General features: G+C 63.1%; 1 protein-coding gene across 5 annotated transcripts in view; it reads left to right on the plus strand.

The window, feature by feature from the left end:
* The window catches only part of TBC1D16 (TBC1 domain family member 16), a 72,450-nt gene that overhangs the window by 13,989 nt on the left and 46,274 nt on the right, over positions 1-12,187 (plus strand). For all 5 annotated transcript variants that reach the window (XM_047706471.1, XM_047706475.1, XM_047706472.1 and 2 more), the window contains one exon: positions 1,112-1,700. In XM_047706471.1, the coding sequence (XP_047562427.1) occupies positions 1,112-1,700 (589 nt within the window). The remainder of the gene's footprint in view (positions 1-1,111; positions 1,701-12,187) is intronic.

Raw genomic sequence — 12,187 nt, forward strand, 5'->3', positions numbered from 1 at the left:
GCATCCCCCCCGCAGTGTGCTCTAGAAGAGGGTGCGGGCTCTGGTGGCGTGTGGCCGTGGACTCCTGACCACGGGGCCAACTCTGAGGGTTCGAGGAGGGGACAGTGGTTCTAGGGCCGGATCTGAGAGTGTCAGCTCTTCTGGTCTCATTCAGTAAGAACAGCACAGCCCTGGGAGAACTTCGTGCGGACGCCATCATGATGGAAGGCCCCGGGGTGAGGGCAGAGTCCTGGGGCTCCCTTCCCCGTCCCCGAGCCACAGGATCTGAGGGTATGGAAACACGTGGCCTCCCCTGCTCCTTACTGTTATCCTGGAGTGTCCCCACCTCTTCTGGAAACGGGAGCGAGGCTCAGGAGACTGGTGCAGGTTCTCAGAGCTCCGGGGGATGTGACGGCCCAGTTCGGCCCCGGGGGCTTTCTAGCACAGAAACCAGGAGGCCTGGGCACCTGGCATGATCAACCCAGGAGTCAGGACATCCTGAAGTGTCAGGAAATGCCGCTTGTCCCCAGACTGAGGATTCGGGGGCCCAGAGAGCCCACCCACTGGCAGCCGCCTCTGAGGGAGACTGCTCTTCTCCAGCCCTGTCCACGGTCTGGTGCCTGACATCGGGGACGCCCCTCCTTCCAGAAAGCTGCATTAAAGAAAACACACTGAGATCCCGACTGACTGGAAAACGCCTAAACACCCTTCTTTGGATTTATTTTGTATGAGACAGAAATAAAGTCCACAGCTTCCGTCACTCCCAGGCGTGGTGAAACGGGGCTCCCGGGCCCCTGGGCTCGCTTAGACCTGGAGGCTGGCTGTGGGGAGGGAAGCTCCGGGGCCGCCAGACCGTAGCCGGGGTGGGGCTCTGAGCGGGAGGAGGGCTCCCAGGGTATGGGGAGGTGACAACAGGCCACTGCCTGGGAGCCCGGTGCCCCTGAATTGGCTACGTGCCCCCAGTTTTCACTCACTGAGCCGACAGCGCCCCCAGCCACGCTGCGCTCAGGGCCAGGCTGTCTGGAGCCGGCTCCGGCCCGGTCCTGTCCTGGCCGCCCAGGGTGGGGCCTTGACCAGGAGCCAGACAGAGGCGCCTTGGTCCCTAACGCACCTGTCCTCCCGACCCTGGCAGGATACCTGTGCTTGTACGTGGAGAAGGACGAGCTGCTGGGGAGCACCGTCATCCTCGCGTGGGTCCCCAACTCTCGCATCCAGAGGCAGGACGAGGAGGCGCTGCGTTACATCACCCCTGAGAGCTCCCCCGTGCGCAAGGCGCCCCGCCCGCGGGCCCGGCGCGCCCAGAGCCTGGGGACCGCCCATCAGCCCTCCCCTACGGAGCCCAGGCCTGCCCTGACCCCCAGAGATGAGGACGCCCTGGTGGTGGCACAGGGCAACCCGGACGCCGTGCGCGTCAGCCCTTCCCCCCCTTCCGAGGACAGGGAGAAGCTGGCCCGGGGCTTCGGGGTGGCCCCCCCGCCGGCCCACAGCGACTCCGGGATCCTGTCGGTGGTCAGTTCGCAGGACGGGGTGGAGGAGGGGCGGGAGCCGAGACCCGAGGCCAGCGAGGAGGAGGGCTCCCTGGAGCTGTCGGCAGACGGCGTGAGCAGGGACAGCTCCTTCGACTCCGACTCTGACGCCTTCTCCTCGCCGTTCTGCCTCTCGCCCATCAGCGCCGCCCTGGTGGACAGCGGCAGCTCCGTGTTCCTGGACAGTGAGAGCGGGTGAGTCCTGAGTCCGACCCCCAGGCCTGCCCTGCGCCTTGTGGGGGGGGATTGCGTGAGTCAGGGCTTTGCTCCCTGAGGGCTGCGGGCGGCCTGCATCTCGCCCTGCCGGTGTCCGGCTCTCCTGATGCCAGGGCCTCGGCCCCCGTGTCCCACCACTGACGCTGCTCAAGGAGACGGTGAAGGACCCGCAGGGAAGGGGGGGTTCCGCCTTCTCGCCCGTCCCCTTCCCCTTGGCGGCCTCACCTAGGATAAGCCATCCCCACAGGTCTGACCTGCCCTGTAACCCAGACTAAACCCCATGGGCCCAGGCCGTGGGAACCCTGGTGCCCCAGTTCTCATCAGTGGGGGGACAGTGGCTTGCGGCCATCCCACGGACCCCAGGCAGGCTCGGAGACCCCTGGCCGGTAGCGTAAGGCCTTTGGGGTTGCGGCCAAACCAGGCATGTGGCCCAGCCCCCGCTCCCCGGGGGAACCTTAACCTTTCTGCCCAGACCCTTGAGCTATGAGAGGCTGGAGCACAGTCCTGGGGTGATGTTCTTGTCACTCCCTCTGTAGCCTGAGAGCCGAAGGGCACCAGATACTGGCTCAGGCCACACCCTGTCCTGGGCGCACCTGAGCGGAGAGGGTTGTCACAGCCGGTCGCGGCCACCACGCAGCTTCATGAGGGGGCCGCAGGGCATCGCCGGGGGGGGGGGCGGCGTGCCCAGGCTCGGGAACAGTGGGCTTGCACTAACCCGGAGCGGCCGGAGCCCGGGCAGGCCAGGCCACCCCTGACCTCGGCAGCCCCTTCTCATGCTCCGGCCGTGGTCCTCGCTCATTAGGTTTCTGGGTGGACGGTGGTCACGCCCCTAAGCCCTGCTGTGTTCAGCCGGCAGGTGATCACCAAACTCGAGCTGTGAGCCGGGCGCGGGTGAGGGCGGAGGCCTCAAGCACTGGCGTGGGCACCGGGCATGTGTGCCTCGGGCAGCTCACGCTTATGCTCACAGCCACCCCAGACCCTGCGGGGTGGGTCCTGCCATCACCCCCCACACACACACAGAAAGGGAAAGCGAGGCTCGGAGAGGTTATGTGACTTGCTGGAGGTCGCAAAGCCAGCACGCTAGAGGAGCTGGGTTTGAGCCCAGCTGGCTCTGCCCCAGACCCGGAGCACAGGAGGTCACACAGGGCGGACGGAAGCCGGGAGCAAAGGAGAAGGAATTTGAGCTTCTTGGGTTCTTGCTGGTTTTATCCCCTCAATCCGATGCGGTCCACGGGAGCCTGGGAGTGGCCTGGTAACCGCTGTCTCACGTACCGGAGAGTGCCTGTGGAGGGGAGCGGCCGCGGCACCCTGTGCACCGAGCTGTGTGGGGTTCCCCACCAGAACCAGCCTGGGAACCAGAACAACCTGGCTTCCCACCGCAGGGCTTGGCCGGAGCTCCCCCTGCTGGTGCCACTGGCCGGCGCCCGGCACCTGCAGGACCCACGTGGAGGGACAGGTCCCGAGTTCCATCTTTACTGTGACTCAGGTGTGCTGGGCCTGGCCTTTGGTCTCAGGGCTGAGGTCGTAGTTGCAGAACCGGAATCAGGGCCTGACGTAATGGGCCCTGTAGGGACCCCAGTCGCGTAAGGAGCTTGGATTGGGAGTTCGGGAGACCTGGCTGGTATGAGCCCAGGAAAGCACAGTGTCTTCTCAGAACCTCTGTCTCCTCGTTCGTAAGATGAGGATAGTAACCCGTTTTATGGGGTTACCTAGTGAGTTCACTGCTGGCTGCTTCCCCCTGCCCCCCGCCTTGCTGGTTCTCCATGCTGGCTGCCTGTGGGCACCTCGCAGAGGACCCCTTTTACTCTCCTCATGGCCAGGCAATTCCAGACGCGTCTAGACTGGAGATTCTCACCTGGGGCCAAGTCTGCCCTAAGGGACACATGACAGTCTTGGGACACATTTTGATCACAACGGAGGATGGGGACGTGATTGGCCTCTGGTGGCTGGAGGCCAGGGTGCTGTCAGCACCCCGCAGTGCCCGGGACAGCCCCCCCATGATGCGTGATCCTGCGCGCGTGTCTCAGTGCTGAGGCTGAGAACCCTCCCAGACAGAGGGGCGGCCCCAGAGTAGGGAAATTTTGTTTTCCTAATTGTGGTCAAATACACATAACACAAAACTTGCCGCTGTAGCCAGTTAAAACTGTCCCGTTCCACGGCCTTTAGCACACTCAGAGCTGGGCAGCAGTGACCGCTGTCGGGCTCCCGAACTTTTCCTCACCTCAAAAGAAGCCCCACACCCGCTACTCCCCCTCCGCCCTCCCCCAGCCCCGGCAGCCACTCCCCTACCATCTGTCTCTGTGGGTTTGCCCATTCCGGATGTTTCCTGTAAGTGGAATCACGGCATAGGAGGCCGTTTGTGTGTGGCTGCTTTGACTGAGCACAATGTCCCTGAGGTCCCTTGACGATGTCCCTGACGTGGGCCTCCTCTTCGTGGCTGGCTGCTACTCCAGGTGACTCCAATGGCGGCTGGATGCGAGAGCCCTGCTCTGTACCACGTCAGGCCCCCGAGGGAAAGCGGGGGGTCTCTCTGGAGCTGGGGTTCTGAGGAGACGTTAGGAGGCCTCTCGGTGGTAAGGCTCCCGGAGCCAAATGTTTGCTTCCAGAACCCCAGGCCCCCCAGTTCCCTTTGGGGTCATCTGTTTGCATGGAGCTGCTTCATAGACAGTGGGCCGATCTCTGGGCGTGCGCAGCAGACCGTGGTGTGGTTGGGGACGGGCCTCGTCTACCAGAGAGACCCCGAGATCGTGACACGTGCTCTTCAGGCCCGAGCAGTCCGGTTAGGCTGAGGCTTTGTGCTACAACGGGATGGAAACGGATGGTAGCTCTCATGGCCTCCTGGCCAGGAGCCTGTGCTCAGCTGAGGTGGGGGCAGGGCCAACGTGGACACAGCCTGCGTCCCAGATGGGACCTGATGGGTATTACAGGGAGGCACCCTGGTTCCCGACCCAGCTGCATGTGACAGGTCGCTGGGGTCCTTAAAAAGCAGGTGTGGATTCTGGAAGGGGCTGGGGTGGGCCTTGGAATCTGCATTTTCCCAGGCCATTGTGACGAGGGCCAAGTCTGAGCGCTGGGCACATTCACTTGCCCCTTTCCTCTCGGAGCCACCACCCCGGAGACCGTGGAAGCAAGGGGACGGCTCCTCCGCTCCCTCCCGCCGCCGCGCAGTGCCCACACAGTGATGGGGCTGGAAATCCCGCACCGAAGGGTCCGCCGTGCGGGACACTGTAGACCAGGCACTCTGCGCCCAGCTGCAGGTGAGGACGCCCTGGGCACCCTTGGAAACGCCTCCTGCCTGGGTGGCAGCCACATCTCCAGCTGCTGGGAGCGGGGCCCAGGGGCTTGCGGCGTGGCTGCCTGGTTGAGAACCGCAGCTCTGAAGGGGACCCCAGGAAGAGAGGCGTGGTCCGTGAGCCCTGGACCTAGAGGGCGCCTGGGTGGAGGTCCAGAATGCCGGCATTGGCTAGAGCAGCCACCCCGCAGCTGAGCTTGGCTTTGAGGACTGGCATGTGCCCATAGAGGCTCCTGGAGCCAAGGGTCCCACTGTAACTAGGCACTGGGTCCCCAGGAGGGGTGCAGGCAGGCTGGCTCACGGGATCCCTCTGGTGGCAGAACCGGGGAACTACATGTGGAGGCAGAGAGGCAGGCTAGGATGGGCGGGGAAGACCCCCCACCCCGCCCTTGACCTGAGAGCCCCTCCAGCATTTCGTGATGTGAGGGCAGTGTCCTTTCGTGTGCTACCTGTGGGGCACAGCCGGGCAGGACCCGGTTCCCAGATGGCCAAGGCACCTGCCCCACCCCACCTCCACCCCCATCCCACCCCCCACCCCGCTCCCAGCATAATGATGGCCTGAAATCCTCGACCGAGTGAGCGCTCAAGGCCCACTGGGGAGCGGGCGGCCACGGAGGGCTGCTGCCCGGCTGAGGTCCGAGTCCCGGAGCAGGGTGGGGTTCTGTGACTCCCTCAGCAGCAGGAACTAGGGCGTGGGATGGGTGTGCCGGCGAGGGCGACCATCGGGCAGGGTCAGCAGCACGGTCAGCAGCCAGCCCGCCGTCCGTCTGTCCTGGGAGGTGCCCAGCCCCGTCTGAAGCGCCGGTAGGTGAGGGTGTAACATAGCAGGACCCCCGTGCGGGCCCCTGGGGGCCTGCCCAGCGCCCCTGCCCGGGGAAGAGCATCAGGGATGTGTATGGAGAACGGAACGCGGCCGCCGTCTCTGAAACCGAAAGTCTTCTGGGTGCTGGGAAAGAGTCCGAATCACGGAGGTAAAACACATTGGCGAGAAGATGTGCATCGTGGAGGTTTTTACAGCGGAGCGGAGGGGAGGGACTTACTGTCCGACAGGCGAGAAGTTCACCCTACGAGACAAGGGAGTCTTATCAGGGGTCCGTGGGCCCCCGGCCTCTTGGGCCGCTTTGTGTGTGCGCTCACGGGGGTCACTGAGGAGGGGGCAGCACCCGATTTCCTCAGGCGTCTGTGACTCCCGAGCGTTCAGACCTCAGTGCCTCCTGGAGGAAGGCCACACAGTGTTCAGGAAGGCTGAGCCGTCAACGTGGACGTTCGTGGTGTCTTAGCAGCAAAGCAGGGCAAATCCCACGCACGTTTTGGTTAAAGTCTGTGGAAAGGCCCTGAGCGTGGGTGAGGCTGTCCCGGGCAGGAGTTGGGGGGCACAGGAGAACCTCCCACCTCGCGGGACAGACTTCAGCTCTGTGCCTGCGACGTAGTGGCCTCTGGCCTCCCGCGCAGCTGGCATCTCTGGAAACGTGGCCAGTGTGGCTGCCGGCACGGGACTTCCACGTGCCGTCATGTTGCAGGATCTAAATTTAAACGGCGTGCGTGGCCGCCGCGTCGGTCAACACCGGTTAGAGAACAATGTGCCGAGATGTTACCACGTTGTGGTTAATGTTTTCCTTTTCTCAATTTTCAAAAACGTTATTCTGTGGTTGTATTCATTTTATGGTAAAAACTGAGTTTTAAAACCAGAAAGCCGGCTGAAGTGCCCAACTCAGACTGCTTTCCCCCAGCCTCGGCCGCACGCTTGTCCGTGAAAAAGCTGTCGCGCTGGCCAGTGACTGAGGTCCCACCGGCAACTGACGCTGGCGACCTGCTGGCCGGGTCCCAGAGCTGTGCTCCTGCCCCGGGAGAGGCTGCTGTTTCCCGTCTCCTGGGGTCCTCTTGCCCTTCCTGGTGCCTGCTCTCAAGGTGGCCATCCCAGGTGAAGGGCAGCGTGTGGGGTTATGGAACTGGCTGGGCGCCTCTCGTGGTGGCTTCCTGGGTGCCGTGAACCAGCCTGCTCAGATGCGGGTCTAGGCGAGCAGGGCACAGGCGCTGGGGAGATGCAGGCTGGTGAACACCAGGTGGGGTCCTGCTCAGACGCCCCCCTGCCCTCGGGGTCCTGCTCGGACACCCCCCTGCCCTCAGGGCCCCACTTGGACGCCCCCCTGCCCTCAGGGCCCCGCTTGGACGCCCCCTGCCCTGGGGGCCCCGCTCGGACGCCCCCTGCCCTCGGGACCCTGCTCAGACGCCCCCCCTGCCCTGGGGGCCCCGCTCGGACGCCCCCTGCCCTCGGGACCCTGCTCAGACGCCCCCCCCTGCCCTGGGGGCCCCGCTCGGACGCCCCCCCTGCCCTCTGGGCCCTGCTCAGACAGCCCCCCTGCCCCCAGTCTTTGCTCCTGCCCTTCCCCATGCCCGCTGCCAGCCGTCCCAAGCCCGCCCGCTGTTCCGCTGTTCCTCAGCCTTGCCGCCTGTGTCTAGAATGTTCTCCCCTGTGTCGCTGAAGTGCCAGGCAGCCCGTGGGCTGGGGACGACCCTCTTCCCCACCGTGCTGCACTCTGCAGGCGTCTGCCCCCCGGCACCCTGTTCCAGCCCCCCATGAAATCCCCGGCCTGCGCTCTTGCCGTCCCTGAGTCTTCGGGGCCGTGCGAGCAGTGCCGTGTGCTTCCGAACTTTCTGCGGCGGACGCCGTCCAGGCGGTTGTTCCTGGCCACGTGTGGCTGTGGAGCGCTGGAAGTGGGCTCTGGTGACGGAGCAGCTGGAGTTCATTTTGTCAGTCCTCAACGAATTTAAATTTTGATAGCCCCACGAGGCCAGAAGCTTCCGTGTTGGGCAGCGCTGGTCCCCATGAGATGGTCCCCGTGGGGAGGGCCCTCCGATTCTCTGTTGAAGGGAAAGGGGTCACAGAACCAGTGGCCAGGTGCCCCCCCTGGCAGATTTCCATGAGAGCCGGAGGGTAGGGGCCCTGACGCCGCAGGCAGAAGCCGGCGACAAGGGGCGTCCCTGCCCGGCTCCAGGCGGCCCCACCGTGGGACACGAGGCGGAAATAAATGGTATCTTAAGTGCTTTTTGCCTTTAGGAGGAAAAGGCTGCATGACACCGGGCTATCAGCTGTAGAGGCTGAATTATTGATATCTGTCGTCCTTGTCGGTGTAACTGGCCTGTGCACACAGGGGACAGACCGGAGGCGGGAACCCCAGCCTCTCAGAAGGGACTGGAACTGGCAGGCTCAGTGGTCCAGGTCTGAATGCCTCGAGGTGTCGTGTCAGAGAGCTGCCACGGGGAGCTGGGGGTGTCGTCCAGGGTCCCCCTAAGCCAGCTGACGGTGGCAGGCGGTGTGAGACCACAGCTCTCAGACGGCCTGGCCGTTCTTTTTCTGCACAGCAACCTCCGGCTGGCTGGGGGCCCCTGTAGGGGAGGGGGCGAGAGGGACCCTGAGCAGCCCAGGGTGTTGGGGGACGGGGGAGCCTCCAGGCGAGGCGACAGTGTGTTTGCACTGGGGGATGTCCCAGGAGGCAGCTCCAGCAGCAGCAGGGCCAGACGGGGGCGGGGAGGGCGTGGGGGCGGCCACCACCACCCCGGAGACAGGGTGCCCGTCTGCCCTACCAGCTGTGTGCCGGACAGACAGGAGGGGGGTGGCCGGGAGCTGGGGGCGGGTGGGGTGGCGGGGAGCTAGAGGGGTGCGTCCCTCCCTCAAGGTTTCGGAGAGCTCCCTCTGCGCCCCGCCGTGGGCCTGCCCGGCGCCCCGCCGCCCCGCGGGTGCTGCAGGAACGCCCACCTCGCCCCTCCTGGGCCCTCAGCAGCAGCCTGGCAGCCGCGAAGCTGGCAGTTTCCAAAGATCTGTTGTTTGGGTTTGTTTGTGCTTCTGTAACTGGGAGCTGAGATGTATTTCTTTAAAACATCCCGTCTCCCAACACCCTGCAATCTGTTCTGGGCTTCGTTAAGACTGATCTTGTCTTATGTTTCTGTAGCACTCGGCAGGCTCCGTGCCGGCTCCCCCTCCCCTCCGCGCGCCACCCCCCTCCAGTCAAGGTGGCAGTCACCAGCTGCTCCGTCTGCGGTGGCCGACACCCGGGTCTGAGGGAAGCGGCTTCGAGAAGGGCAGCCGGCAGGCGGGGGCCCCGTGGACGGGCCCGAGGCTTTCGGGCGGGCGGGCTAGGAAGCCTGGCGGGGGTCCAGGACCAAGGACATGCCCTTCACGGTCTGCCCTCAGCCGCGGGAGTCCCTTATGGGGTGGTGCTGCCGCTGGCTCTGGGAGCTTAGAGAGGCTGCCCAGGAGCCTAGGCTGGGCCTTGACAGTGCCCCGTCCTCCGATGTCCAAATCAGGGAGCCATCAGGGCAGGGAAGGGACAGGCAGGCTCGGTCGGGCTCGGTCCCCTGGGTCCCATGGGACTGGGAGCCTGGCCAGCTCTGTGGTCAGACCCAGGTGTGAACCTGAGCCCCACCATGACCCTTAGGGTGTGACCTCGGCAGTGTGTTTCATCTCCCCATGCCTTGGTTTCCTCATCTGTGAAATGGGGCCATCATGGGGATAGAGTAAGGCAGTAATGGAAAGCACGTGGCGGGGACTCGGCCATCAGTAGGTCACCCGTAGTCGTTGCCAGCACGGTCCTCAGGACAGGGATGCCTGCTGGGCACCTGACCGCGTGCCAACCCAATGGGAAGTGCTTTGTAGTGGTGTCTTGGGGCTGCTTCGAGGAAGGGCCACACCCCGGGCAGCTGAGAACAGCAGAAATGGAGACTCTCCGTCTGGAGCCTGGAGGCCTGAGACTGGGGTGTCTGCAGTCTGAGCCCCCTCCAGGGCTCTGGGGAGGATCCTTTCTGCCTCTGCCCATTCTGGGGCCTCTAGGCGTTTCTAATGGCTGCGTCCCTCCATCCCCGACCGTGTGCTCACGTGGCCTTCTCTGCCACGGCTCCGGACACCTCTCTGTGTGAGGACTTGGGTCACGTGTGTCGGGGCGATTCTGAACCCAGGGCCTCCTCCTCTTGAAGCCCTTGGCTGATAGCCTCTGTCAAGACCCTGTCTCCAAAGAAGGTCATGTTGTGAGGTCGCAGGTGGACCCGAATTTAGGTGACACTGTTCAACCCAGCACGAGATTAGGGTCAACTGGTGCCTTTCATCGTGGAAACAAGGCCCAGGGCGGGTGCCGTCCTTGCCCCGTTTGAGTGAGAACAGAGGCGCTGACAGCCCGTGTCCCTTGCCGGGGGTCAGAGCGCGTGGGTTCCTGGCTGAGAGGCTGGCCGGGGGGAGAAAGCAGCCGCTGGCAGGATGTACCCGGCTGGGCGTGGCCGGGTTCCAAGAGAACTTTATTTATGGACCCTGAAATCTGAAATTCATGGAGTGTTCATGTATCCTGAAATACCGCCTTCCTTTTGATTTCTTCCAACAGCGGAAAATGTTCAGACCCGTTCTTTGCACAAAAACCTGTGCGCGGACGCGGGAAGCCACCTCCGTCACGGCCGCCAACACTAGGGAGCAAACGTGATGCTCTTCGGGAGGTGAATGGACAAATGGACGGCAGTCCGTCCAGACGAGGGGGTTCTAGTCCTTGCTAGAGAGTAGCAGAGGCTACCCTGGGTGATCGTAGTGAGAGGCGTGTGGCTTCGTACCCCTGCCCAACCCAGAGTGTAGGAGACAGGAGGAACCCATGGGAGCTGTGGGCTTTGGTTATTAGTGGTGGTGAATTGTTACTGGTTCATCGATCACGACAAGCGTACCGTGCGAATGCAAGGTGTTAATAACAGGGAATCTGCGTGCGCACGCGTGCGCGTGTGTGTGTTGGGTGGGGGGATATCTAGGAACCTTCCGCTCAGTTTTTCTGTACACCTAAAACTGCCCTAAAGAAATTAAACCTGCTTTCAAAAACAAGTTCTCAGCTCTTGGGTGGTACAGGGACAGACAGCGGGGGCCGTAACGGGTGGTTCTGGTCTCGGCCAGCCCTGAGCAGCAGAAGTGTAATGTTGAGCCCCTGTACATGGTTTAAAATTTTCTAATAGTCTTGTTTTTGAACACTAGATTTTGAAATGCAAAAAAAAAAAAACAAAAACAAAAAAAACATGTACAGGGAGGTCCCACGAACCCTTCAGCCAGCCTCCCCCAATGGCATCATCCTGCCCGAGACCATAGTACGCCGTCCAAGCCAGGAAGCCTGTCAGCGGCTGGGGGCCTATAGAGCTCGGTGCGGTGGTGTCATTCTGTGTCACCATCAGCCCAGCCAGGACGCCCCATGGCTCCCTTGTGTCAGCTTGGCACCACCAAGAAGACCATCTCGCTGTCAATTGCTTTTGCATCCGTGCCGGTCATCGTTGGGGCGTATTTCTGTGGGCCTAACAGCCACCCTTTTTTAAAAGTGAAAAAGAGACACTTAAGAGTAATTTTAATGGTTATGCAGCCTACCCCAAATATTACCATGGCAACGTGCGATCAATGTCCCATTATTGGTAATGTCTCTGGGGACTGAGTCTTAGGAATCCTGCGTGCACTTCACCTGTAGAGCTCGTCTCAGGGTTAAACTCACCATCCTTCACGTGCGCGGGGCCACCGCGTTGGCCGGCTCAGCCTGGTGTCCGGCTGTTTTGTTTCGATTTTTCTGGGCAGCCCTTTCCCCTGGACGTCCCTCTCTCTTTGTCCGTAACGGCTGGGCAGCTTCTAGGAGGAGGGCTGGGCGGTGTTCCGTTGTCCGTGCTAGGGAAGTCCTGCGGATCTGACCCCTCCCTGGCTCTGAGCAGGGACTTTGGAGGTCCCCAGCCAACGGTGTCACCCAGGGAAGTGACCACACCCGGTGGGTCCCCTGGAAATCATGTTGTTGCTGTCTGCCCTGCAAAGGACCGTCCGCTCTTTAGGAAGCTGGCCTCTCCCTGTGAAACCTGTCAGGACCGGGGAGGAAGGAAAGTGCGCCAGTCCCTCCAGAACCGAGAAGGAGGACGTTTAGCCTCCTGGAGAGGGGGCACTCCCTGGGGATGCGGGGCTCCCGCTGCGGGAGGCACGTTGTCCTTCCTGCTCCGCTCACAAACCATGACAGCCCCTCTGGGGCTCCTTGATGCAACCGTGGATGATTTGTTGCACGGGGCCTGGAGGGATGCTCGCCGGGGAGCTCTTCTGCTCTGACGGCATGAAGCCGCCCTCGGGAGCAGGAAGCCAGGGTCCCCAGGGCTCCCTGGGCGTTGCCTCAGCAGCCCTGGGCAGGGGCTCCGC

This window comes from Lutra lutra, chromosome 16 (assembly GCF_902655055.1).
Source record: "Lutra lutra chromosome 16, mLutLut1.2, whole genome shotgun sequence".
Lineage (NCBI taxonomy): Eukaryota > Metazoa > Chordata > Mammalia > Carnivora > Mustelidae > Lutra > Lutra lutra.